The sequence below is a fragment of the Staurois parvus genome, unplaced genomic scaffold (genome assembly GCF_062004578.1).
Source record: "Staurois parvus isolate SC_StPar_1 unplaced genomic scaffold, SC_StPar_1.0 ptg001591l, whole genome shotgun sequence".
In the NCBI taxonomy this organism is placed as follows: domain Eukaryota; kingdom Metazoa; phylum Chordata; class Amphibia; order Anura; family Ranidae; genus Staurois; species Staurois parvus.
The window spans coordinates 615,316-638,351 of record NW_028319387.1 but is presented as its reverse complement, the minus strand read 5'-3'; the positions used below and the strand labels follow the sequence as shown (position 1 = coordinate 638,351).

The window sequence follows — 23,036 nt, the reverse complement described above, 5'->3', positions numbered from 1 at the left end:
GCGCTGTCTTCCCGGCTTCTGTAGTGTGGGCACTGGGCATGACAGCCGGGTGCCAAGTGCGCATGCGCAAGAAGCGGTGCTTTTTGTGAATGGTAAGGCGGTACCTGGGACACATGACAGATCACAGAAGCCGCCGGACCAATCACAAAGCGCAAGTGCTTCTCCTTCATGCGCACTGGGCACCCGGCTGTCATGCCGAGCGCCATTACAGAAGCCGGGAAGACAGCGCGCGGATGGATAGAGGAACAGGTAAGATCAAAGAACAACTCCGCATAAGTAAGATCGGGTACCTGTCAAATTCAGGTACCCGCTCCCCCCCTCCCCAAAGGTCAGCAGTCATCTCTTGTACTGTCCGCAGTCTCTGGTCATCACCTGTACTATGTCCGCAGTCTCTGGTCATCCCTGTGCTGTCCGCAGTCTCTGGTCATCCCTGTGTTGTCCGCAGTCTCTGGTCATCTCCTGTACTGTCCGCAGTCTCTGGTCATCTCCTGTACTGTCCGCAGTCTCTGGTCATCTCCTGTACTGTCCGCAGTCTCTGGTCATCTCCTGTACTGTCCGCAGTCTCTGGTCATCTCCTGTACTGTCCGCAGTCTCTGGTCATCTCCTGTACTGTCCGCAGTCTCTGGTCATCTCCTGTACTATGTCTGCAGTCCATTAGTTCAGAATTTTATTTTTTTCCTGTTTTCTACCTCTAAAACCTAGGTGCGTCTTATGGTCAGGTGCGTCTTATGGAGCGAAAAATACGGTACTTTCCTACTTTCTACAAAAAAATGGTTAACTGATTTTATTCCTTTATTAGGGGAAAGAAATTTTCTTCAGCGTAGTCCGAAAAAATCTGGAATGTCAAACACCATTTATATTAGGGACAATTCATTGCTATGATTTTAATAATGCAATCTTATATTAAAGCTTGCTGGATAGCACCAAGGAAGGGACAGATATTCCCGACGAATCATATCTAAATCAGGAAAAAAATTTGCTTGTGAGCATTTCATCATTTTTCAGTCACCGTTGCCTCGTGGCTGGACTAATGCGTGGACCAAAACCTTCATCTGGTTTAATCCCCCTGCATGTATAAAGGAGCTTTAGCAACCAAGAAGACCCCATATATTGTTTTCATGGGAGGGGAGGCTGTAGGGTTTTTCTGAAATTGCACAGCGGGTGTGAGAACGATTAGTTGAGATGTAAATAATTAAATAAAGACTAAAAACCATCATGTTGCAGCTTTCCAATAAGATGGAATTTTGAATTCATTTCTACTGGGAAAAAAAGGAGTGTATTTTGGCATAGACATTTACAGAACTGCTAACTTCAAATACTAGAGCGCTTGCTTCAAAAGAAGAGCAAAAATTGACTTTTTCTTCAAGTGAACCTATCACTGATACAAAGGAAGCCAACAGTTTGTTGAATTAATAGGAATCATGCGTCTGCAACAAGAATTGTTTTTGTTTCTACTAAAGCAATTTACGTCTAATTTCAGAGCAAACTCTCACTTTGTTTGCAGGTCTCAACTGGTTTCATATTCTATTTTACATGCAATTTAGAGACAGATTTGTTATTTGTAAGCAATTTGCCTGCTGAATCAGTCACAGTGAACTCTCTATGGAGAGCGATGGAAAAAAAAAAACGAAAAAAACACGAAAAAAAAAAGATAAATGCTCATTCGCATTGTAAGTTCCATGGTTGAATTTCATTGCTAAATAAGTGTTTGCAGTTGTGACACGACAGAGAAAAATGGTGGACAGCTGTTATTTGGCTGTGTGATCAAAGCAAAACAACTGTCACTTTGGTTGCAAAATAGAGTCAAAGATTAATGATAACCTGTGTGCATGCAAAAGGCACATGCTAACTACAGATCTGAAATGAAATTGCATGAATTTTTTTTTCCTATTTTGCTTCTGTATTTTTATATATTAGGATATGTACTAATCATTTTGTCTATAAAAGGATACAAAAATATTGCCTAGAAATGTACTCAAGCATTCACTTATTGTATAAATAAAATATGTGGGGGTAATACTTGGTACTGCTTATAAAAATACATATACATTTGTGCTCAAAAGCTTGCATAGCCTGACAGAAATTGTGAAATGTTGGCATCGATACTGAAAATATGACTGATCATGCCGAAAAAGCTGTCTTTTATTTAAGGATAGTGATCATATCAAGCCATTTATTACCACGTAGTTGTTAACAACAGAAATCACCCAAATGGCACTGATCAATAGTTTACATACCCTGGAATGTTTGACTCTGGTACAGATACACAAAGGTAAAAATAGCAATTAAAGGTAAATTTTCCACATCTGTGACTCTTTAAATTGCAGTTAGCATCTGTATATAAATAGTCAATGAGTTCATTAGCTCTCACGTGGATGCACTGAACAGGCTAGATACTGAGCCATGGGGAGCAGAAAAGAACTGTCAAAAGAGCCACGTAAAAAGGTAATGGAACGTTATAAAGATGTAAAAGGATGTAAAAAGATATCCAGAGCCTTGAATATGCCAGTTAGTATTGTTCAATCACTTATTAAGAAGTGGAGCATTCAGGGATATCTTGATACCAAGCCAAGGTCAGGTAGAGCAAGAAAAACTGCAGTCACAACTGCCAGAAGACTTGTTTGGGATACAGTGAAAACCCACAGGTAACCTCAGGAGAAATACAGGCTGCTCTGGGAAAAAAAAAAGATGGTGTGATTGTTTCAAGGAACACAATATGACGAAACATAAACAAAAATAAGCTGCAAGGTCGAGTAGCCAGAAAGAAGCCAATGCCAAAAAAAAAAAGCCCAGTTACAATATTCCAGACAACACCTTGACACACCTCACAGCTTCTGGCACACTGTAATCTGGAGTGACAAGACCAAAATAGAGCTTTATGGTCACAACTAAAAGCATTATGTCTGGAGTGAGGCCAACAAGACCTATAACGACAAGAATACCATCCCCACTGTGAAGCATGGTGGTGGCTCACTGATGTTTTGGGGGTGTGTGAGATCTAAAGGCACAGAGAATCTTCTGAAAACTGATGGCAAGATGAAGGCAGCATTTGCATTTTTCTGCATGAAAGCAGCACATGGGATGCTCTTGGACTTTCCAGCATGTCAATGACCCAAGTTGACCCTCCATTAGTAACAGCAAAAAAAGGTGAAGGTTCTGGAGTGGCCATCACAATCTCCTGACCTTAATATCATCAAGCAACTCTGTGGAGATCTCACATGTGCGGTTCATGCAAAACACCCAGAGACTTTGCATGACCAGAGTAATTTTGCCAAGACAAATGGGCAGCTATACCACTTGGAAGAATTTGGAGCTTTATAGACAACTATCACAAAAGACTGCATGGTGCCATTAATGCTAAAAGAGGGAATACACAGTATTAAGAACTACGGGTGTGCAGACTTTTGAACAGGGGTCATTTCATTTGTTTACGTGTTCCCAAGTTTTGTTTTAGGATTGTGCCATTCTGTTATGGCCTGCAATTGAATATGAATCCCAATAGAAATAAAATATTTGCTTTGCCTGATCAGTCATGTTTTCTTTAAAAAAATGGTACATACTGAATATTACTAATTCTCCAAGGGTATGCAAACTTAAGCACAACTGTACGAGCTTGAAGAGAGTCACAAAGTAAAATTTACCAAAAGAGAAATGTAAAAAGGATTGAGATAGTATTGTACTTAGACAGGACCTTTAAATTTTCAAAGTCAGCCTGGTATTTCTCTTTTATTGAAGACGTGTTTTCCTCAGGATGTTTCTGCTCGAGTTCTTCCCGCATCATGTTCATCTTAGCTTCCAGTTCTAGAACGCGCCCTTGCAGAATTTTCATGGAGTCTGTGTGGCTTGGTGCGCCTTCAACTCCAGTATCAAGCAAAGCAGAATCTCCAGCCGATTGTGTATATGGGTGCTCTTTCTGATAACTGTCCAGTGTATCTTGCAACTGGTGGATACTACGGGTATATTGTGCCTCCATAGCTCTTATTTCGTTCTGGTGGACGACTTGAAGCTCTTGAATCTGGTCTTGCAACTGCTGCTCTGCAATTAGCAACTGTTCTCTGTGAAACCGTTCTACTTTTTCCATCTCCTGTTCGGAAGCATGTAGTTTAGCCGCTATCTCAGCATGCTCTGCTTTCAGGAGGCTCTCCCTTTCTCCCCACCGTTCCACAAGGTTCTGGATCTCCTTCTTGTAATTGCTGTCAAGCTGTGACAAGGTATCTTTGAATTTAGCTTCAGCTTCCACTATCAACCTCTCTGTGTCCTTGGCTTGAGCAGTTACAGTGTCAGACATGGTCCTTTCTCTTTTTAGGACATCAGACAGCTCATTTTCTTTTTTCTGCAGTATCTCTTGGTACTGTTGATGGACTTCGGCCAAGGCTTCCGAATGAACGCGACACAGGGCCTCCTTGGTCCTTGTGGCCTCGCTTTCATATTCAAGACGTGTTTTACAGGCAGTATAACACAACTGAGCCTGTACAACAGCATCCTGTACAAGAATCAGTGGCAAGTTACAAGAATGAACACAGCTAGAGATCTGCTGGGTAGTTTGCATGAGATCTTTCACTGCTACTTCAAAATCAGCCTGTGGCATAGACATTAGGGCGGAAGAAATTCTCCTCAGTTGTTCTGCATTTTCCTTTAAACAGCAAGAAAGATATTCCTGAAAAGCTAGGTCTGAATGTTTAGAACTGCATGGTTCAGGGACAACATTGAGTTCAGCCTTGGCTTCTTGAAGATCAAGTTCATTTGCCCTCATGCACTTACAGTATGCCTTTGTCTTATGAATGGCCAAGTTAAGCTCAGCTTTTAGTACTGTATTATCTGCCAGTGTTTGAAACAATTCTGAATGGGAAACTAATGCACGCTCCTCAGGAGCCAGTTGCTGCGTATTTCCCACAATAACTCTGCCAAGCTGATCCACCCTATCCCAAAAATCTTTCTCTAGCCTCACTTTTTCAGCAAACTTTTCAACCGAAAGAATGTTGGTAGTCTTTTCAGCACTGTGCACAGACTGGTCTGACATATTTTTTAAGGATTCTGCCATTCTACATATTAAGTTTTCTTGGAAACTAATTCTTTCTAAAACTCTTTGAACGAGATCTTCACGAGGTGCTTCCGAGGGGCAACTGCTATCATCACAGGCAAAATCTGACCAGCCAACTCCTGAAGAGGTGCTCATAAAACTTTGTTCTAAAGAATGAATTGTGTTTGACAAAGATGTTCGAAGACTGCAAAGTGTGGAAGAGTTTAACTGCACAGCATCTACATTATGTAGTTCTTTAAGCATATTCTGACATGTCTGCAAGCAGCAAAAACATTCTTGTTTAGCTTTTTCCATGTGGTACCCATTATGTTTCTCCCGCTCCAGTTCTTCTATCTGCACAGCCATAGAATTAACCTGAGTAATGCTAGACTGAACTTGTTCTTTAAGACTAGCCTCAGCCTTTGCCCATTGATTGTGAAGACCCAGTAAGGTTTCTTGATGAATACTTTTCTCATTTTCCAGTTGAAGAGTAACATCCTTCAGTTTTTCCTCTGTTATGTAAAGTTTGGTTTCCAGAGAGTGGATGATGGACATCAGGCTTTCTATGTCGCTAGCCACCAAAGGCTGATACTGTGAGGAAACCTCAAGAGTGCTTTCTTCAGAAACAGACTGTTCCTGACTCGTGTCAGAGGATGTGCTACTGGTCCAAGTCTTCTCAGAAGAGTCAGAATGAGCATATTTCTGACACTGGATGCTGGAGAATCGTATTTTTTGTCTTTTGGCGCCTATGTCCTGTTCTTTTCCCAAGCATAAATTTTGGTCCACTTGGAATATTTTTGACTGTAGCCCCTCTTGCCCAACTTCCATGACACTGTCTCTTCTTGCCAGTTCACCAAATACATCTTCACCTTCAGCCTGAAGACTCTGCTCCAACTCGGCAATACGCCGCTTTGCAGTTTCCAACTGGATGTAAACATTCTCTATTTCTTTTGCTTGAGGCTCAGAATTCAAATTATAAAGGGCTTTCACGGTTTCTTCCTTAGCCTTTAGTTTTGTTTCGGTTTCTTCCAAGCTGCTCCCCAATGCTGCCATTTTAATAAGTGCTTCATTAATATCTTGGTCTTTCTTTTCTAAGACCTTCCGCTGTGCCTCAGAGACATTGTGCAATTCTTCATCCTTTACCCTGAGACACTCGTGGACCTTTAAAAGCTCCGTTCTTGATTCCTCCAGTAAATTTCTCAGCTGGCTACATTCTGTCTCTTGTAGCGTAAGCCTGGCTTCCAGGCTTGAAATATCAGAAAAAACTGACTGATGAGCCATTTCTTCACAAGCTGACTTAAGCTGATCCCTTTCCCTCTCTAGCTCTTTAATGTGTTCTTCAAGCCTGTGAATAGTATGCTCTTTTTCTGCCAATTGTTCTTCAAGGTGGTGAACGAAAATGCTGGCCTCTGTATTGGCATTCAGCTTCTCTTTCTGTAAAACCTCCATCAGTTGTTCCTTCTCCTGCAACATATTTTCATATTCTTCGACTCGATCTTCTGTCTCTTCCAGACTGAGTATCAATTGCTGTTTTTCTTTCTCATAACTACCAAGCACTTCCTCATAATTCACCTGAAGCCGCTCTTCAATAAGTATACGAGTTTGTTCACTGGTTTCCAGCTGAGCCTGCAGACCCACAAGTTTGTCTTGCAGCCTTTGGGACTCCTTTTGGTAGTCCTTCTGCAAGGCTTGTTCCATTTCAAGTTCTCGCAGTTTCTGACTTTTCTCCAAAAGTGAAGATTCTACTTCTTTCAACTTTTGCTGGCTGGCTTTGAGCTGGAAACCAAATGCAACCTCATTGTTCTGCCACTCTTCTTGCATTTCTTCGATCTTCTCCTTCTCCAGTTTCAAATCTCCTTTCAGTTTAGCCAAAGCTTGCTCTTTAATGGACAGCTCAGCTGAAGCACTGTTGAGTCTGGCCTGCAAGCTCAATATTTCGCCCTCATGATGCCTGATGGTGTCTCTTGCTTCACCATAGCTATGCTTAAGACTTTGTATCTGATGACTGAGCACCTCCTGACGTTTACATTGTGCCTCCAGTTCGCTCTGAAGGTCCTCGTTGACTTTATGGAGCCTCTGCCAAGCTTCTGATGAGGGATCTGCCAACTCATTCTTAAAGAAATTGATTAAACACTAACATTAGTAACACTCTCATCTGACAAGGCTGAGTGTCACACCTCTGGACAAGCTGGACCATAACAAAACTTCTTGTCCCATTGCTGCTACCTAATATCTTAGATCGAGGCATAAAATTTGGAGGCTGGTTCAAATCATCTGGAGATTGTTTTGCAGGAAAACAAAACAAAGGAAAGGGTAAAAAAATCAAATAAAAACAGAAGAATCTACAGGAAGGGGGTGAAAAATCAATCTAAAATCTAATGACAACCAGTGACAACGAGCAAAGGGAGGTGGCAGCAGAGCAGAGAGGTCATCGTTCAATATTGTTTTCCAAAAACAAAACAATTTTTTGACAAAATCAAACGGTAGGATGAGGCTAAAAGGATGTGAAGGTCCTCTTAGAGAGCATGCAAGGAGGGGAAAACACAAAATAGTTTTGATTTAATTTCTGTTAGAAGAATTTCTACTGTATGCAAAAAGATTAATCACATAAAAACAATAAAAAAAGCACAGTATAAATAAATGCAACAAAATAATAGAATAAAAGAAATACACAAAAGTATTAAAACATAATACAGAGCTTTGGACGTGCAACCGAGTCACAACAAGCGTGCAGACATAAAGGAATTAATCATAAGAGACGGACCAGAGCAGAGCCAGAAGCTGAAGAATTTAGCCTGAACTGCTGAAACCTTTTTTAAATGCTGGTAGGAAAAGCCCACAGATGTGACACTCAGTGAAATATTAGATGTACACCATGCTAAATATGACACCATGCAACATAAGCCACCAAGATGTGTTAGTGAGAAGACCCTTCACCCTAATTATAGGCGTTCAGAGAAGAGAGATCAAGATTTTTTTTTTGTTGTTGTTGTTTAGGTTTATTGCGAAAAAAGAGAAGTCCTACAGAAAGCAAAATCTTTTTCTAAAGGTCTTAAATCTACATTGAGATAACATGAAACATACCAAGGCTTGGGAAGTGGCATTCAGTTTGCCTTCAGCTTTAAGCTGTACAGGAACATAAACTGCAGAACCATCAATAAGGCCAGCTGTCTAAATTTGAGGTTCTACAAACAAGTGGTAAAAACCTTTAAGACAACGTTGGCAAGTATCCTAATACCATGGAAGAAATGGGAAGTTACGGAGCGGGCAAAGGGTTGGCAACTTCCAGAAAACCTACTAGCTATATAAAGCGAAGGCAGCAACTTTGTTGGCTGGATAAAACTTCAGCTTTTCCAGAACCAAGATGCACTGTATATAGAAGGGTCTCAACATAATTACAAGAGTAAAAGATGCAGAGCACCAAGTGAAGAATCAAAAGAATGTCTGAATTTTTAAATTCCCTGTCTTGGCATATTCAAATAAAAGTAGATTTTACAAACTACAAACTTCTGATGGTACACTTGGCGCTCTTCATCTTTTACACTTATATAGTACCAAAGGTTGCTCAGTTTAACCTCTGAACTAACATCAACCTGAACCAAATCCCTAATTAATCTCATTTGAATCAATAGAATTTGCAACAACTAACTCTGATCCAGCACCCCAACATACAAAGTGGCTGCCATCGCTTACTGTAGGCAACAGGTACATTTTAAAATACTACAAATGTACAGTCAAGACCAAATGCAATGGCTCTCCTCCATTTTTTCCCCATAGAATTCAAATTTATATTAAATAACTTGCATATCCCAGATACTGCTTTACAATTTTGTGCCTCTCTCCCGCTGGGTTCCATCACCTCTTCAGTATTTGCATTTAAAAGTTGCACGAGGCTTGATTATTTTTGATTTGCAAATGAAATAGCTTGAAACTAACGACATCCACGATTCTTTACCCATAGTCCACAGAGCAGACACACAATTATCCTTGTAAATAAAAATTGCAGGTACGTAATTATTGGTATCACTTAGAAGTTAAATATTACCCAGGTTTAGTGATCCTTTAAACAGACTATCTACTTTATTTAGTATCACAGGTGTCTTCAACCTTACGTTGAGTCACTTATCCTATTTGAATGGAGAAAAGTGCTCACTTGGGTCTTAAAATTGAACCTAGAAAAAAAAAACATCAAAACTGATCCTAGCTGACCTCCAAGGTAAAAAAAAAAAAAAAAAAAAAAATCAAGTCTTGGCATCCTTGGAAGACCAAGGAAACACCCTACTTTTAAAAAAATCAGAAAAGAAGCCAGAAAAATCTGAAAAGCCACACTGCTTTTGGAAGAATCTCCTTTGGACAAATGAGACAGCATTGGAGCTTTTTTGCCAAGTCACAGCAGCGATATGTTTACAGAAAGAAACCCAATCGTTTTTAGCGATTATCCTCATTGTGCAAGATGGAGGAGGATCCACAATTTTTATAGAGTTGCTTTGCCGCCTCTGGCACCAGGTGCCTTGAATCTGCGCAAAGCCTAATGAAATTAAAAGATTATCTCGGAATTCTGAAGTGATACATAGAAAGTGATGAAAAGCTCCATCTCAGTCCTAAGTCATGACCCAAAACATATCTTAAAGAACGCAAGAATGGTTAAAAAAAAAGTAAACACTGGACTGCCATGAGACCTAATCTGAATCTGATAAAACTATGGAAAGATCTAAAACTCAAACGTCGAGAAGAAACCTAAAGACAGCTGGAGCAGTATGCTCAAGAAGAGTGGGACACATTTTCAGTTGAGAAGAGAAGTTTTGCTCAGAGCTACAGAAAGCACTTGAAATTGTGCTACGAAATTTACGGCTAGGGGCACCAATGATTATGCAAAGCAGAGGCGTGGACTATGGAATAAAGAATGGTGGATGCCAGTTATTTGTGTCAGTTTCAACTTATTGAATGTTAAACTGTCATTCTTTGAAATAACAAATATTTTTTGGCCATGACCATACACTTGCTATAGTTACAGCTCCCCAGTAGCACCATAGTGTGGACCATTGCCTTCAAAATCTAAAGGTGTTTTGGGTAAATTGGAAAAAAGGCAAACTGAATACCGCTGTATAGGTATGTATGTAGCATGCAAATTACTATATGTGCTAAGCTAGACTATTCCTACACTATGTTGGACCTGCTCACTGCTAAGAGTGATGTCACTCTAACAATGAACAGAATTATGGGTAGTACAGAGACGTTACTGGTACCTGTAGAATGTATCCGTCAGGGGCACTATGGTGCTGCTCCAAGGCCTCCTTTAGCCTATGCTGCAAGAGGAGGTTTTCTGCCAGGAGATCGGACACTTCCTTACGACTCTGTTCCAGCTGAATAGGCAAAACCAAAGTAACAGTTAACAGGTATTCATGGACCGACAAACTCATTTTATACTCATGTTTTAGCCATCATGTGTGAGGCCTTGTATGACCCTTTCTAAATTAATGGATCTATAAAAAAGGATACAAACATCGTTCTTTTTTAAATTGTTCAGGAACATTTTATTAAAAAGTGCTTAACCACTTCAATACCGGGCACTTCTACCCCCTTCCTGCCCAGGCCAACTTTCAGCTATTAGCCCTGTCACACTTTCAATGACAATTGCTCAGACATGCAACACTGTACCCATATGACATTTTTATCATTTTTTTCACACAAATAGAGCTTTCTTTTTTGTGGTATTTAATCACCACTGAGTTTTTTTATTTTTTAGCTAAATAAAACACCTGAAACTTTTGAAAGAAAAACGCACTTTTCTTTTTTTCGGTTATAAAATTTTGCAAATAAATAACTTTCTTCAGAAATCTAGGTCAAAATGTATTCTGCTACATTTCTTTGGTGAAAATAATAATAATAATTGAATGTATTTTGTTTTCAAATGTTTCTATTTTTTTTATAAAATTTTTTCTTTTTTTTACTATTTTATTTTTCAACACACTGTGACCAAAGCAATACAATGTTACCACAGTAACATTAAACCACTCTGGGGAAGTGATCAGAATTTTTTTTTTGTTTTTTACATATTATGATTGCGAATACCAATGTATTTCATTGATATTTGCAGTCATTGTTACTGAATTAAATGGATTCATTCAGTCTTTTGTGATTAGCTGTGATTGGGCAAAGCTCACCACATGACACAGATGGGCTGTGATTGGCCCTGTCTGTACCATGTGACTGCCTTGACCAGTCACAGCTAACAAAATAATTGTATACAATGGATGGCATGTCAGGAAGCCATCCATTGTATACAACTGAGATGTGAACTACTGTGATTGGTCACAGCGGTCACATGACACTGGCAACGGGCCGATGTAGTGATATGTCGACAGATCGTGTTGCGTGGCCCCGTGACCAGCTTGTTTTGACAGGATGTCATATGACGCCCAGTCACAACGGCGAGTGTCCCGCCCGGCCGTCAACCTGCTATAGGTCGGGCGGGAAGGTGTTAAAGATCTATGCTCACAACATACACGTTCATTTCAAAACATCAGAATTATAATAGTAATACAAATAATAGTTTTTTTTGACAATCCAATATAAGTATTGCCTATTCTCATGGCACAGTGACTATGTGTGACAGAACTGAAGTAAATATGTGAAGATCTTCACAAAGTAAGTTTACATCGTTCAGATTAGCAGTAGTAGGCTACAAATAATTGAAACACAATGTGGAAATGAATATAAGATTCTACATTCTGACCACAGATATGCCTTAAAGTGCACGTCTGAGCATTATTGAAAGAAAAAAATGCAGTACAATGCACATTTCTCCATTTGCATTCCTTTAAAATTGCTGCAAGAACAAATACCTGCTAATGTGCCAGATATCCAGTGACCTCCTAACTTCATCTTGTGGGCTGACAACACGATCTCTGCTGCACTAAAATTCAGTGCACTGTTCTCAGCCCTCCCTATGATCTTCTTTGCTGAATTATAGAATTCTGTTTGATCCCTAACGCTCTCCACATTCATCAACGGATTTATTTCCCAGAAAAACAATGCTGCCTGTTTTTACATCCATGAGCCTGCCCACGTATTGTTTGTAGGGAAACCACTCTTGGGAGATATAGTTCTGGGGGTGTGCCAATGTCAATAGGAACAGACCTCAACAAGAAATTTACAAGCCTTGTGATAATGTCATAGGGTGTAAAAAAAAAAAAAAAAAAAAAAAAAAATGTTGTTTCTCTTTTTAGAACTTTAGGAATAAAGTAAAAGAAAATGCAAAGCTGGGGTATGCATGGGAGAATGGGGATTCAGGTAAATTTGGGTCATGCATGCGCAAATCTTTAACTCAGTATTAAGAAAATGGATTGTGAGAAGGAGATTACTGTGATATCTTTTCAGCTATTTAATGCCATAATCTCAGTGACATGTACCTGTTTTTCCAAAAGGACGGCGATATCTTCTGGAGGGTATTTTTTGGAAGTGCTCAGTGGCAGTGGAGAGATGGGTATCTGCTTTTCCTCTCGCAGTGGGGTTGTTTCCACCTGCTGCCACCGCTGCTCAATTTCAACATGAACATTTGGCCGGACATCCATGACATCTGAAGATGCTGGTCCCTTGTCCACCTCCATGTGAGAGCTTTCTTCCCCAGAGGGTTCCTCCAAGGAATCTGAGCTTTCAAATCTTTTCCTGCGTTCTTCCCTTCTCCGAGCCCTCTCTCGTTCAAGCTCTCCTAGGTCACTCTTTGAGTCTGTGGTGTCGTAACAAGATATGGACTTCAAGGCCTCAGCAGCCTGCGCCCTCTCCTGAGCCAGTGCTTGCTGGATGGGGCGGAATTCAGCCCAGTCGAAGGTTTTGGAGCGCCCTTCTCTCCTGCGCTCTCGTGCCCGGCTCCTCTTTTGCTCCCCATCAGCATCTGAGTATTCAGAATCCTGCTTGTCACTCTGTATGGAACTGGAGACGAATGAAGATGGAGCCTTAATCTTCTCCTCTGGCAGAGAACTATGATAAAATAAAGAAACCAGGTAAGTACACAATTACTACTGAACTGGCCTCATTCACACAAACAGGTGTAACCCAGTAGACCTCAGACAGTGCAGGAAAGTTGCAGCAGACAAGACTTCCAAAAATATAATCATACACATTATATTACAGGTATTTAGTACAAAACCTACAAGGAGGAACCACGAGTTCCAGCTGTTGGTACAGAGGGCATGCTAGGAATTGTAGGAGGAGATTAGCAGCTTCAAAAAAGGATTCCCATGCATGGTTGACATATAGGACTAAGGGAGAAACTTCTGAGTTCATAACTTCACAACACCAGGTTTCAGAGGGATCCACAAAAAGAGGGCAGCACATAAGGAAATACCACCAACAATAAACAACTAAATTCCCCCACCTGCCAAATTTTTTAGCTGATAATAGTAATTTTCTTACGTTGCAGTATTAAAAGCAATTACGTTTTTTTTTTTAAAACGTAAACGAAAGTCAAAGGAAAGATTTTCATCTAGCATAACTGAATGCCAATTCAATTAATTTTCAATTTGCTGAAAAGTTAATCAAATAAGTATAATGTCAATTTTTATGCCGCGCATAAAATGACATAAAAACAATCCTAAAAAGTTTGGTCTCTTACAGCTCTCTGCAACTCCCTTACTGATGGGCCATCCCCTGACAGTTGTGTCTAACCAATGCCTGAAACTGTCCCTGCTTGCTCCAGCAAGTTTTAAAATTACATTTATGGCCTGACCTTTGGCTGTTTTTTGGAGGAGACAGATCAAGACACAAAAACAGCATGGTGTCCAGGTTTGGTACCCAAGGTATTACAAAGGTTGTACCAAACCAGATGCACAGCTTCTATTGGTATAGTACAGTGGTTTCCAAACTGCAGCCCTTTGCTTTCTTCGATCTGGCCCTTGTGGCACTATTTCTCCCACTGATACCAGTGTTGGGGCACTATTCCTCCCACTGATACCAATGAGGGGGCACTATTCCTCCCACTGATACCAATGATGGGGCACTATTCCTCCCACTGATACCAATGATGGGGCACTATTCCTCCCACTGATACCAATGATAGGGCACTATTCCTCCCACTGATACCAATGATAGGGCACTATTTCACCCACTGATACCAATGATGGGGCACTATTCCTCCCACTGATACCAATGATGGGGCACTATTCCTCCCACTGATACCAATGATGGGGCACTATTCCTCCCACTGATACCAATGATGGGTCACTAATCCTCCCACTGATACCAACGATGGGGTACTATTCTTCCCACTGATACCAATGATGGGTCACTAATCCTCCCACTGATACCAACGATGGGGTACTAATCCTCCCACTGATACCAATGATGGGGCTCTATTCTTCCTACTGATACCAATGATGGATCATTGATTACTTCCAGTGGGTGAAATAGTGCCCCACTGATTCACATATACAGATGATGGGAGCCGGCATCCTAACATCATCAATTCAGAGCAAAAAAGATAGGGAAGACAGACGCCACATTGACCTCACAAGTGTGAGTAGCTTTGTGGGCCTCAGCTGCTGCTCCAGCCACGCCCCTAATGCATTTCACCCCGCCCACCGGGGCTTGGTCACAGAGGTGGAGAAGACTGACAGAGTTGCTGGATTAATCTGCATCACCGGCTGTGATCAGTGATCATTACCATGTGTGTGTATGTGATTAATTAAAAGAAACATGATAAAAAGAATGATAAGAAGGCTGAGATAAATACAAGAATAAACAGAAATGTAATGTACACATAAAAAACGATGTATGTGGAAAGTTGAAAAATGAAATATTAGAAATGAAAAACGTTGTCCTGGATGATGTCCCTGGACAACAGAGAATTTGTTATATTAATACTTTATGATTTTTTTACTCTCATGACATCTCATTCACACGGCCACCTATATTCTAGATTTCTTGTACAGCTTAATTTGACTTATTTTTCCACATCAATTTTTTCCCCATACTTTTTCATTCTTATTTTCAATTCTATTCTCATTATTATTTCATTTTTCAACTTTCCACATACATAATTGTTACCCACTTTGCATGTCACATTTCTGTTTATTAATTTCTTATTTATCTCAGCCTTCTTATTCTTTTAATTCATGTTAATTCATTCTCTGTGACCAAGCCCCCCATGGGCGGGGCAAAATGCATCAGAGGGTGTGGCTGGAGCGGCAGCTCAGACCAACACTACTACTCACACTGGGAAGGTCGATGTGGCGTCTGTCTCCTCCACTGAAGTGAAGAGTTTGGCTAAAGAATTTGAAATATAGAACTAGTTAAGCATTAGAAACTTCTCCATAAGGGTGAAGAGGTCCAACACCGAAGGACACTAGCAAAAAAACAAATCTGAGGTCTCATGGCGTGGGGTAGGGTTATAGGGGTACGCCCAATGGGGAGTGTCGAAAAGCTTTGCCTGTGTCTAATTACCTGAAGGTAGCAGTCTATAACTCAGGCTTTATGAATATTCAGCCTGTTTCTTGTACTGTATAGTGAAGATAAGATTACTTCCAGGCCTGTGACAATTGTTGGTAGAGAGAAGAGAATACCCCCAGTTGTCAGGTTATTGGACAGGAAGAATGTAGTTTTTGTTGGTCAATTTCTATTGTTTCCACTGAGGTTGGCACCTATTACTTTAACCCCTTGACACCGGCGTCACACAAATATGCGGCCTCACAGGACCGGCCTTTTTTCCGTGGGGCCGCATATCTGTCTTTCCCAGCACAAAGACCGGGGTGTCATTGAGAGCCCCAGGTCCCATTCTAATGATCGGAACCCTGGACTCCCGATTCCGGGTCACATGATCACTGTGATAGCCTCTGATTGGCTATCACAGTGATCAGACACTGTACAGCCCGGCCCCCTTGGTTTCTTTTTTCGATGAATGGAGGAGAGAGATACATTGCATCTATCTAACTCCTGGCATAGAGGGGAAAACAAAAATTTGTAAAAAAAAAAAAGATAAATATTAAAAAATAAAGAAAAAAATACCTAGATCAAAGTTTGATCTAGTTCAGTGCCAGGGTAAGTGTTTAGGTCAAGGTCAAAAGTCAGGGTCAAAGGTCAGTGTGTTTTAGGTAAAAAACAAAATGCGCACTATTTTTTCTGGGCTGCACTTCGGGTAAAAACAACAAATAACATACACATATATGGTTTTGCTGCGACCGTCAAGAGCTAGGAAATGTATTTTGGGTTGTTCTTTGGTGGTAGGTTATGGTAGTAACAAGAAACACACAGCTAAATTACAAAAATTTTTTTTTTTTTTTTTACTATTTTGGGCCAGTTTTCCTTCGATAATAAAATAAAATAATCAAGAGATATCCATTATCATCAAATGAAAACCCAATTTGTCCTGATAAAAACCGCGGTATAATCCACCTGGATGTACAAAGTAGTTGTGATGATATGTACGGTTTTACTAACACATGTCAAAGTTGCAAAAAACTTTGCTTGGGCATTAAGATTTGTTTTACCTTTAGGCATGAAGGGGTTAAGATGTTTTCATAGTTTGTTTTGTTTGTTAGTTTGCATTAAAAAAACAAAAAAAAAAAAAAACAGCCAGATGATCATCTTATGTATTCGAGGGGTCTGATTGTCATCTGAGTCTATGGCTAACCTAATGAAGTTAGCTACCTGATCCACTTTCTTTGGTTGGCCATTGGAAGCATTAAGGCTAGACATGTACATAAACATTTCTCTGATTCATGCCTGTGGGCTGAATGAGAGAAATCGAATAGGTTCCTCAATCAAAAGCATAGATGGAGGAATCCCTCCTGCCAGCTATAGTGTTCTGGCAGCGTGCACCGACACCTGGCAGAATACCCGCGACTGGATCTGGTTGGATGCAGTCACTATTAGGCCAACAATTTTCCAACTGGCTCCTTCAAGAAAAGTTGATTGGATACGTGGTGCCTAAAGGGCCACCCGTGGCTCAAATTTGGGCCTATTCAGTCAGAATAGAATATTCAAACCACATACGGCCGGCCAGTTTAACAGACTACCCAGCTTACAAGACCATTTTAGCCTGCCCCCTATATATAACGGCTTGGTTACCAACACTATAATATAAGCCCCCCCTGCATCCATATCACGAATATTACATACCCTGCACACAAACCACTAACAGCTCCACTCATAGCTGCCTGTGTAAACTTCAAAGACTCCTTATGATCTTACCTAAAGACTTGTAATGTCTTCCTAATGTAATCTCCTTCTAAAAGCAGAACAGAGGGGCTCCAGGATTTCCTGGAAAGCGAACACTGAAACTATCCACACCGAGATTTTGTCACTACTTCTAGATTGTGCCTGAATTTGAGAAAATGGATGACTGATGAAAATATACATAATCACGCAGTGCCAAGAGTGAATGTCTGATACAAATCCCTGGCTTGAGTAGGCCAGCTCCTATTACCGACTCGCCTGTGTATGCAGAGGTAAAGCAAAAGTGCAAAAGTTCTTTAGACTCCTGATTAAAGCGGAGTTCCACCTGAAAAAAATAAAAAGGCAGCAGTTACAAAAACTGTAGCTGCTGACTTTTAAAATACAGACACTTACCTGTCCCTCGGTCCGGCGGTGTCCTCACCACCATTGAGGACTTTTAAAATACAGACACTTACCTGTCCCTCGGTCCGGCGGTGTCCTCACCACCACCGGCTGTCTTCTCTCCCCGGAGCCAGCATCGTCAGTGTGGGTATCCTGCTGTGACAGCTTGTGGCTTCACATCCAGGTACCCACTTTACTGCGCAAGAAGCGCTGCGCTTTGTGAATGGCCCCGTAGTCTTCTGGGATCTGTCACGTGTCCCAGAAGACTACGGGGAGGGAGGGAGGAGGACAACTTACACTTCCAATCGCCTAGTAGGAGTGGGTAACTGTCAAATTTGGGTACCCGCACCCCAAAGGTGCCAATCCTTAATGGGGAAACAGAAAAAGGGCGCACCGACCTAGTGCATTATCGTTTAAAATAATTTATTAAAGAAACAAAAATAGGTATCATATTCACAATGGACATAATAACACAGGCATGTCAAACTGAACAAGATGTATGATCCAAACAACATCTGAGTCCATACGATGGAACCAGGATCCAGGGTTCCATCGTATGGACTCAGATGTTGTTTGGATCATACATCTTGTTCAGTTTGACATGCCTGTGTTATTATGTCCATTGTGAGTATGATACCTATTTTTGTTTCTTTAATAAATTATTTTAAACGATAATGCACTAGGTCGGTGCGCCCTTTTTCTGTTTCTCCATTTGTATCCAGTGTATTCGGACCACCCCGGTCTGTTGAGGGCAGCAAGCCGTGCATATTCCAGAAAATTCCAGAACATTGCTATTGGGTCTACTGAGTCTTTTCCTAGCGCAGGAGTAAAGTGTTTGTTGCGTTGGAATCCTTAATGGGGAGCGGGGGACAAAGGCTTAAAGCGGAACTTCCCCTTTTGGGTGGAGTTCCACTTTAAAGAGCACAATTATTCCTTTACAGCAACCAATCGTATTCCATATGTAATTTTTTGTTCTAGCACGGTAAATTTGTAGAAGAAAAGATCAGATTGACCTAACTTACAAAATGAATGTTTACATTGGTGATATCAGTCTTAGGAAATGGGGAAGAGGGGTTTTAGGCAAACCTATTACATTGCCCTGAATGAGAAAAGACAGGTTTAGGGCTCATGTACACTGCAGCTGATAAACTGACGTTCAGGAGCTGTTCAGCGGTTTATTCAGCATCACCTGAACTCTCCCTAATGTTCTCCTATGTGTCCATGTACACATCGTCCTTTACAGGCAGTTGAGTTTACAGACGTTTTTTTGAACGCACCAAACTTGCTGTCAGGAGTAGATTTTACCGACGTTTCAAACGCTAAACGCTTGTAAAAGAGGTTAACCGCGTGTGCGTTTAGTAGCGTTTAACTGTTCCATATCCAGATGCTGTCCAGAGCTTTTTTTCATCATCAGAAATGCATGCAAAGCGTTTTCCATGTATTCAAATGGACCCGGTACACCAGCGCAGTCAGTTCCAGGTTTCGTGTGAAGGAAACAATGGTAGAACGTGCCGCATTATGCTCATGATGGGATCCATAGTGACTACAACCAGAAAAGACAGGTCATCTCCACACATACTGCTCTCTCTGCTTCTACTCTCTCTATTTCTATCAAAATGTCTGAAACAGTTAATTATTTATGGTTTTGCAGTGCATTCTGGGCATTTTGGAAGGTCTCCTGAGGGTATCTTTTAAAAACGCTTCTAAACGAAAACACTCATAAACGCGGTATGCAAACTGACTTTTTTAATCTACATTTTTCAGCAGTCAGTTTCCATCATTCAGAACAGTTTTCCAAACGCCCCGTGTACATGAGCCCTTACTTTAATTTATTGTCAGTGCCACACAACTCTGCTTCCATCGCATCACAAGGAAGCTGGAGCAGCAAAGCCCTTAAGGGGCATCCCCAGCCAAAATGCTTAAGTTCACACAAGAAATACATAGGAGGATGATTTTATTTTAATTTATATACTTCTGCAAGCCACTGGGTGACAACACAAAAACATATGCTGCTTACTATGTCCCACCTTCCACTGGCTCTTTGGACAATGAACGCTCACCACCAGAGTGAAAGTCTTCCAGGGCTCTCCTGGCTGTTGTAAGCCCAAATAAATATCCCCTTTTATCCAAAAACTTACAAAGCATGCTCTCCCACTGCAAAGTCCTATGTCAACTTTCAGCTGGTGTGTGGCAAGATAAAGACTGAATTCAGGAACTTGTTTGACTGAAAAATTGCCTCGCAGAGGTCAAAGGAATACAGGTAGTTCCTGTGAAATAGAACAGCCTGTAAGATGACCTTGGTTGATAAGATCCTTGGCAAGTACCGCCTCCAAGCTATCCAAATACACGGCATGAGTGCAGATGACAAGTGTTTGGCATGGTAGAGGAGCACATGCAGGTCTGGCAAAGACAAGCAAGAAGCTAAAAGCTAAAGAAATTAAAAATGAAGCTATCAATTGAAGAAACAAAAGGGCTTCACCAGCAGCCTCTGTTGAAGAAGTTAGTTCCCAGACATGGTGACCATGACCATGGTGAACATACAACAACCAAAAATACAGTCTGATTAGGCTGGCAGTCTGATATGGGACCACTAGGTGGAGGCATGGCACACATCTTACTGCACAGGTGTGCCTAACACACGCATGCCTGCAATGTTGCACCTGAGGTTGTGTGACCGTTAGAGGTGACATGTTTTCCGGACGTGACGTCACCACGGTCCTCATGATGACGTGCTTCCCAGATGTCATGTCACTGCACCTTTAATTGTGGCAGTACTGTGTTCAGCTGGAAGCCAGGAACGCTGGCAAGGTACCCCAGAAGGAGGAGGATTGGGGCTGCTCTGTGCAAAAGCATTACACAGAGCAGGTAAGTATGACATGGTTGTTATTTTAAGAAAAAAAAAAAATCAAAAATGCAGTTCAGTTTTGGGAACCAATTCACAAAAAGAACATTGGGGAACTGGAGAAAGTACAGAGAAGGGCAACCAAACTGATAAGAGGCATGGAGGAGATCAGCTATGAGGAAAGATCAGAGGAACTGAATTTATTCTCTCTTGAGAAGAGGAGATTAAGGGGGGATATGATCACCATGTATAATACATAAGGGGGGATATGATCTCCATGTATAATACATAAGGGGGGATATGATCTCCATGTATAATACATAAGGGGGGATATGAACTCCATGTATAATACATAAGGGGGATATGATCTCCATGTATAATACATAAGGGGGATATGATCTCCATGTATAATACATCCATGTATAATACATAAGGGGGGATATGATCTCCATGTATAATACATAAGGGGATATGATCTCCATGTATAATACATAAGGGGGATATGATCTCCATGTATAATACATAAGGGGGGATATGATCTCCATGTATAATACATAAGGGGGGATATGATCTCCATGTATAATACATAAGGGGGGATATGATCACCATGTATAATACATAAGGGGGATATGATCTCCATGTATAATACGTAAGGGGGGGATATGATCTCCCTGTATAATACATAAGGGGGATATGATCTCCATGTATAATACATAAGGGGGATATGATCTCCATGTATAATACATAAGGGGGATATGATCTCCATGTATAATACATAAGGGGGATATGATCTCCATGTATAATACATAAGGGGGATATGATCTCCATGTATAATACATAAGGGGGATATGATCTCCCTGTATAATACATAAGGGGGGGATATGATCTCCCTGTATAATACATAAGGGTGATATGATCTTCCTGTATAATACATAAGGTGGGGGGATATGATCTCCATGTATAATACATAAGGGGGGGGTATGATCTCCATGTATAATACATAAGGGGGGGATATGATCTCCATGTATAATACATAAGGGGGGATATGATCTCCATGTATAATACATAAGGGGGATATGATCACCATGTATAATACATAAGGGGGATATGATCTCCATGTATAATACGTAAGGGGGGGATATGATCTCCCTGTATAATACATAAGGGGGATATGATCTCCATGTATAATACATAAGGGGGGGATATGATCTCCATGTATAATACATAAGGGGGATATGATCTCCATGTATAATACATAAGGGGGATATGATCTCCCTGTATAATACATAAGGGGGGGATATGATCTCCCTGTATAATACATAAGGGTGATATGATCTTCCTGTATAATACATAAGGTGGGGGGATATGATCTCCATGTATAATACATAAGGGGGGGGGTATGATCTCCATGTATAATACATAAGGGGGGGGGTATGATCTCCATGTATAATACATAAGGGGGGATATGATCTCCATGTATAATACATAAGGGGGGATATGATCTCCATGTATAATACATAAGGGGGATATGATCACCATGTATAATACATAAGGGGGGATATGATCTCCATGTATAATACATAAGGGGGATATGATCACCATGTATAATACATAAGGGGGGATATGATCTCCATGTATAATACATAAGGGGGATATGATCACCATGTATAATACATAAGGGGGGATATGATCTCCATGTATAATACATAAGAGGGGATATGATCACCATGTATAATACATAAGGGGGGATATGATCTCCATGTATAATACATAAGGGGGATATGATCTCCATGTATAATACATAAGGGGGGGATTTGATCTCCATGTATAATACATAAGGGGGGATATGATCTCCATGTATAATACATAAGGGGGATATGATCTCCATGTATAATACATAAGGGGGGATATGATCTCCATGTATAATACATAAGGGGGGATATGATCTCCATGTATAATACATAATGGGGGATATTATCTCCATGTATAATACATAAGGGTGGGATATGATCTCCATGTATAATACATAAGGGTGGGATATGATCTCCATGTATAATACATAAGGGTGGGATATGATCTCCATGTATAATACATAAGGGGGATATGATCACCATGTATAATACATAAGGAGGATATGATCACCATGTATAATACATAAGGGGGGGATATGATCACCATGTATGATACATAAGGGGGGGGGGGATATGATCACCATGTATAATACATAAGGGGGGATATGATCTCCATGTATAATACATAAGGGGGGGGGGTATATGATCACCATGTATAATACATAAAGGGGGATTTGGTCTCCATGTATAATATATAAGGGTGGGATATGATCACCATGTATAATACATAAGGGGGGATATGATCTCCATGTATAATACATAATGGGGGATATTATCTCCATGTATAATACATCCATGTATAATACATAAGGGGGGATATGATCTCCATGTATAATACATAAGGGGATATGATCTCCATGTATAATACATAAGGGGGGATATGATCTCCATGTATAATACATAAGGGGGGATATGATCTCCATGTATAATACATAAGGGGGGATATGATCACCATGTATAATACATAAGGGGGATATGATCTCCATGTATA

At 40.6% G+C, this 23,036-nt stretch overlaps 1 protein-coding gene across 7 annotated transcripts in view; it reads right to left on the bottom strand.

Moving 5' to 3' along the window:
• Nucleotides 1–23,036, bottom strand: part of MPRIP (myosin phosphatase Rho interacting protein) — a 277,723-nt gene that overhangs the window by 36,005 nt on the left and 218,682 nt on the right. For 6 of the 7 annotated variants that reach the window (XM_089662965.1, XM_089662962.1, XM_089662960.1 and 3 more), the window contains exons 14-16: nt 12,433–13,000; nt 10,267–10,383; nt 3,692–7,132 (exon numbers count right to left, since the gene is read on the bottom strand). In XM_089662965.1, coding sequence (XP_089519091.1) covers nt 3,692–7,132; nt 10,267–10,383; nt 12,433–13,000 — 4,126 coding nt within the window. The remainder of the gene's footprint in view (nt 1–3,691; nt 7,133–10,266; nt 10,384–12,432; nt 13,001–23,036) is intronic. The other variant, XM_089662964.1, reaches the window with a different exon arrangement.